The sequence below is a fragment of the Etheostoma spectabile genome, chromosome 5 (assembly GCF_008692095.1).
Source record: "Etheostoma spectabile isolate EspeVRDwgs_2016 chromosome 5, UIUC_Espe_1.0, whole genome shotgun sequence".
In the NCBI taxonomy this organism is placed as follows: Eukaryota; Metazoa; Chordata; class Actinopteri; order Perciformes; family Percidae; genus Etheostoma; species Etheostoma spectabile.
In genome coordinates, this window is record NC_045737.1 from 13,610,609 (window position 1) to 13,616,524 (window position 5,916).

At 40.7% G+C, this 5,916-nt stretch overlaps 1 protein-coding gene across 8 annotated transcripts in view; it reads right to left on the reverse strand.

The window, feature by feature from the left end:
• The window catches only part of LOC116689159 (ral guanine nucleotide dissociation stimulator), a 65,908-nt gene that overhangs the window by 20,697 nt on the left and 39,295 nt on the right, over positions 1-5,916 (reverse strand). For 7 of the 8 annotated variants that reach the window (XM_032515572.1, XM_032515570.1, XM_032515569.1 and 4 more), the window contains exon 2: positions 64-368. In XM_032515572.1, coding sequence (XP_032371463.1) covers positions 64-368 — 305 coding nt within the window. Of the gene's footprint in view, positions 1-63; positions 369-577; positions 662-5,916 lie in introns of those variants that run through there. The other variant, XM_032515571.1, reaches the window with a different exon arrangement.

Sequence of the window (5,916 nt, forward strand, 5' to 3'; positions counted from 1 at the left end):
CCCCCTCCCAGGGGCGGAGAAACACTGGTGCACAGACAGGTGTGTCCTCTGCCATCACTGTACCTGTGGAGCAGGAGATCCAGCACCTGCTTAGTGCTGGCGAAGGAGCGGTAGGTGCAGAGGAAGATGGTGACGTAGGTGGAGTCTTTGCCCCTGAACGCCGACACCATGTACTCCACCAGCCTCTCCAGCGTGCCGGCCTTAATGGTCCGCACCTTGCAGGTCTCGTAAAGGCTCAGGGCCGAGTCCGTCTCCACGCCAAGCCATCGCTGCCCCTTACTGGCCGACTGGTGAAGCTGCACCTTCCTTAGCGTGATGGTGAAGATGGCGTCGTCCTCGGCCTCCTCGCCAATCTCCTGCGTCGAGCTCTACAAGACAGAGGAAGACGGAAAGTAAGACATTTTACTCCAAAAAACGACCTCAGGTTATTGGCTTTTCTTTGAGTTATATTCTTAAATTGCGTGCTACAAGTCATGGTGTGGCACACAATTTTTTCTTGTGTTGGAACAAGCTATTCAAATATCTGCTTTGAGCAGATCAGAGGGAGTTAAAGACAGAGAAAAGATGCCACCGTTACCATGCCGAACGTCGAGTTAAAAAATGTCCAACATCTTATTTCGGGACGAAAGCCTTTAATTATGAGCATCTGTGTGACCCGGCGCTCTTCTTTTTGGTCCGTCTCCCTCTCTGAGTCACACTTAGTGAATCATGTGCGTGGCCGTGCACAAACAAACAATAGCTTGTTACTAAACAGAGCTTACTGGATGACTGGCACTACAATACAAGCTGCAGCCTGTCTATTCCTAAACAGGGAATTAACACAAACCGCTTGTTGCGTGAAAACGAGCTCTGTGGGCTCTTTGCATGTCACAATCATTGCATTTTGTTGTTGTTTTCTCCGGAATATGAAAAAAACAGACCACAAACGACACATATACATTGACAGAGATTGTTTTATTCATCTTCACGGCTGTCAACAACGTGTGATGCATGGGACCGGCATTAGCGCTGCTGAAAGTTACACAACAGAAACTAATCAACGGGTTACAAAACTGAAGTCCACTTTAAAGCAAAAATAGCTGAGTGACTTCTGGCAGCTTAGAAGAGAAACCAGATTGTTCCTGATCCTTTACTTTAAGACAGAGCTCCGAAGCTGCAACAATTAGTCAATTAATCAATAAGGCGATTAACAAAACATCTTTGATGTTCACGATCAATAACATTAATAACAATCAATAACATATGTATATAGCGTATAGTGCCACCTCCTCGTGTTTATTTATCTTGATTCTTCTATTTTAATTTTTACCGTAGTTTCTATTTTACTAATTACATGTTATATTTCTGTTTGTCTGTGATTTAACTGTCATACTGAGAGCTGCTAAACTGCTTCGTTGTTGACAACAATGACCTATTCTGTTCTAGAGGGATTTTTTGCGTAACAATCTAGAGCAACTTTGATGGGGTCTCATGTTATCATTTTTTTTTTTGATTTATTTGATTAGGACAATGCACATTAGTGAACATTTCTGTAAATGTGCCAGTGTTAGCCAATTGTCTATTTTTCAACTGTAGTCCTACCTATGCATGTCTTTTATGGTGGGAAGAAACCGGAACAGCAGGAGGAAACCCACGCAAACACGGGGAGAACATACAAACTCCACACAGAAAGGCCCCGAACAACCTGGATTCGATCCCAGAACCTTCTTGCTGTGAGGCAGAAGTGCTGACCACTTAGCCACCGTGCTCTCATACGCTCCATAAACTTTTATCTGTCACACAGTAAATACTGAACTTTAGCTAAACTTTTAAGAAAACAATAAATTGCAAATCGCATCTTAATCAATCCCAAGATCTGGCAAAAACAAATTGCAATTAGATTTTTTCCCCCAAAATTGTTCAGCCCTACTAAGGATTAAAGCTGCCTGCTATGACTCAAGAATTACAAAATCCTTTCATACAACTTAATCACACAACTATCAAGTCGCATATAACAAATGATTTATCACACAACTGCATGTGCTTCCAATCAGCAGTTGGTGTAACAGTTGGAAGATAAAGCTTGACAGTCGGAGCGCTGAGGCTCAGAACACATCAAACCCTAAATAGCAGAGCTACAGTGGTGTGAATCATTGGAGCCGAGGCCCCGGTGGAGGAATGGCATGTAATCTGATGTGTCGCGGCCCTTTGTAGTGCATCCTGGGAGCATTAGTCATCAGTCCATTTCCAAGGCTCTGTGTGACTCCCTGTGCTTCACTGCCTACTTTCTTTTTCTGGTCAGGGATCTATTCGGTAACATCTCGGTCCGTGCCAAGTCCCTCTGTTGTGTCTGTGTTACCATGGAGACAAGCTCAAAATGAGGATGGCTGTGAATTTGGAAAAAGTGATACAGAATCTTCAAGCACTAGTACTGTCCTTGGTATTTAGGTGACACTGCTTTGGACGTGATTTACATAGAATTTAAATCGGAGTATTACGACAAAGAATGGCGCACCGTTTGTGACCTATAGCATTTGAAAAAAAGGGAAGTACAAAACAAGCAAAAGCACAATAAGTAATAAGAAAAAAAATAAAGAAAATAAGTGAACAGGACAAAGTGAACTAAATTATATCAAATGGTACTTCACCAACATGCCATGCTATATTTAATTCCACTAACGTGCCTCCCTCAGGGTGCCATCTGAGGTAGTTTCTTGTTTCCTTTGTGTATAATGCATCTATTAGTTGGGATATTTAAGCCAGAGAGAGTTGAATGAGATCAGTGAATTACTGTACATTCTCAGAAACGTGAATGTTTGCAGAATGATGTGATTAATTTCAGTTAAAAGAGGGCTGGAAATGAGGTTTACTGCAGATCGACTTTGGGTTTCCGATCCAGAAAATGTCATGATTCGATTTAATATTGATTTTTAGGCTCAAGATTAAATTCAACATTAATTTTCGATTCAAAAACGATTCTCAATTAAAAACGATTCACAGTATGTAAATGTAGTTACTTTTCACATGTGATAGTATACTGTGCATGCCTTACAATTCTTTTGCACACCCCTAGTTTCCGTACTGTAAGCGTTTAAGAGCTGACGGAGATATGAGTGTACTGTGTTTTTAAAAAACCAAAAGGAGTTTGACAATAGTAGAAATGTGCTATTTTGTGCTAAAAAACATAAGATTGAACCTGTTAAGTTATGGGTTAAGATGAAATACTGCATTTTGTAAAAACGTGGGTTGTAATGTTGAATTCATTGACATTTATAACATGTTCTAAACAAATAATGAATTAATTCATCTAGTGTGAAACAAGCTATTAATTGATACTTTAGGTAACAACAAGACCATTCAAACCCAGAGACATTTAAACACGACACTCAAACAAGAGAATAAGATCAACAAACTATAGGAAGAAAAAAGAAAACGGGGTTACAAATAGAAGCAGGCTGATGCTGTTCCACATGCTAGAAAAGCAAAACTATTTGTTCTTAAACACATAAAAAAAAGAAATATATAGGCATAGAAACTGGCTCTGACTGGGATATCTAACCATCAAAAACACTCAAAGGTTCTCCACCCTGATCATGACAACGAAGACTCATGCTTACACATAGAACCTAAACTTCAGTAACCTACTTACAGAGTGTGTAACAGAGGGAGGTTGTGTGTGTGACAGATAAACGGGGAGAGGGGAGAAAAACCCCTGGACTGTTGTAAATCCTACAGAGTATAAAGGCTGGGGCACAGCTGCAGCTGAGGGCCTTGACAGCACGAGAGGTGCTTATCAGCCAAACCACAGGGGCCCGCGCTGCTATCACTTCAAACCCTGAAAAAAACTCTAGCGCTCAAGGGCAGCGCCTCGCTCCATCTGCCGAGTCAATTCCCACCATAATGCTCCCATTCATCCTGTTGTCACGATAAACAAACGCTCTTACTACTCGAACAACACACTGAGCGATCAAAGCTTTATACCTAGATTAGCAGAGGCTTTAAATATCTATTAATAAAAATATCCCAAATCAGAAAGTGGAAACAAACATTAAGTGAAGACCAAATTCCTGTTAACAATCACCAGAAAGTAAGGAAGCCAAAATCTCACATCTGACCCAAGAGACCACTTCAATTAGAAAAAGCCTTAAAGCTACAGTCCGTAGTTTCTGTCGCCCCCATGAGGAATTCTAAGTAATGACAATAAAATTGTTGCCGCGTCCACATGATACAAGCCTTCCGTGATCGCACACCAGAACCACCCGCCCCTAACTCTCCTTCACGTAGTTGCTAGTAGCCAAGTAGGACAAGGAGGATTAAAAAACCTGACTACCGGACTACACGATCTTCTGAACACAGCCATACTGAGACATACAGAGCGAGTTTTGTGGAGCTGATAGTTTTATTAAGCTTTGTGGCAACTCATTTGGCAACGACTTGAATCTAACAGACATTCATTAATATAAAAAAGTTCCACATTGAGGCTTTAATTAAGCCTTTGACGGTGGCAGGATGGTTTTAAATCTGAAAAAAGTAATTTGCACTTGCAGCTGGTGATGAATGACTCTTCTCTCACAGAGTCTTTCCAAATGTTTGTTTGGACCAACCCGTTGTTTAGCTTTAAACCAAATGCAGAAGAATAAGATGAAACCTCTCTAGGCACTTTGCTCAAATAACTAAAAGGTGCTAAACAATGTAGAAGAGGCTTTACAATTCAATTATGGCATTCAATCTGTCTTTCAGCCGACAGCTTAACAAGCCACACCATCTTAAACTGCATTCTAGTGCAGCGTCGATAAGAAACCCTAAGTAAATAAGAGTGAATTCTCTCTGAATCATCTCCTATTTTATATTTAAGTTTGTCTCACATTCCTTCAGCCTGACTCAGCGCTGCTTAGTCAACCAGATCGGCACCATCCTGGTTACAAAGCCACACACTCAGGAAGTAGCTTCTAAAGATAGGCAGCCTCCTCAGCACCCCTGGTTCAATGGATAAAAAAAAGGGAAAAAACAAATTAAACGTTAATTGCTCGCAGGGGGATGCTGCTTTGCTGGAAATCACCGACTCCACATTCATGGAAATCCTATCTCTGATCTCTTGTCATTCCTGAAACTTTAATTTGCATAAGGAAAATCCTCAGTTCAACTCAGCTCTTTTTTATGGTCTGGCATCTGACCAGATGCAATTGTGAAAGACTTCTTTCTTCTCCCCTTGCTCTTCTTCTGTGCTTTTGTTTACCTACTTTTATTGCATCAGACCTGCTAAATTTGTCACTTACTGTCTGTTTTATCATATATGAGTCTGTACGTCGGGTACAGAGGTGGGTGAAGGGGTAGTGGGAGATGCTAACATGTAAAACACTGTGGTCATTTCATATTTTGCTTTTATCTTCAATAAAAATAAGTAAAATAAATAAATGTAAAGCTAAAAAAAAGGGTTGACACCATATTAACTGACTACATCTAATATATAATACAGCATCTACCACTATATTACAGACAATTGTGGGGGGAAACAACACTTAGCATCTATTATCTGCTATAAGAAAAGGTGAGAGGTGAGTCAGTGCTTGGTGAATTGTGGCTTTGAGGCTGTAGATCCCGACAAGTCCTCCAAACCACACGACGATATGGGCCATATGATCTATCTACCCTCTAATGGGACCCACAGGAGCGTTCTCCATCCTCATATCTAAACCAGAGAACGTCGGCCACGGTTTGGAACGTAAAGAACGCGGTTTTAAACACATCTTTAATGTTGTGAAACAGGCACAGTTTGGTTGGACTTAAGCACCATAAGTACTGAGTCATGTTTAGAAAAAGATTGTGGTTTTGGTTAAAATCGTTTAAGACATTACCTCACTTCCGGTTACACACGTGATCGTGACGTTTGTAAAGTAAAAAATTTAATAAATAAAAAAAAAAAAAATCACTGTTGTA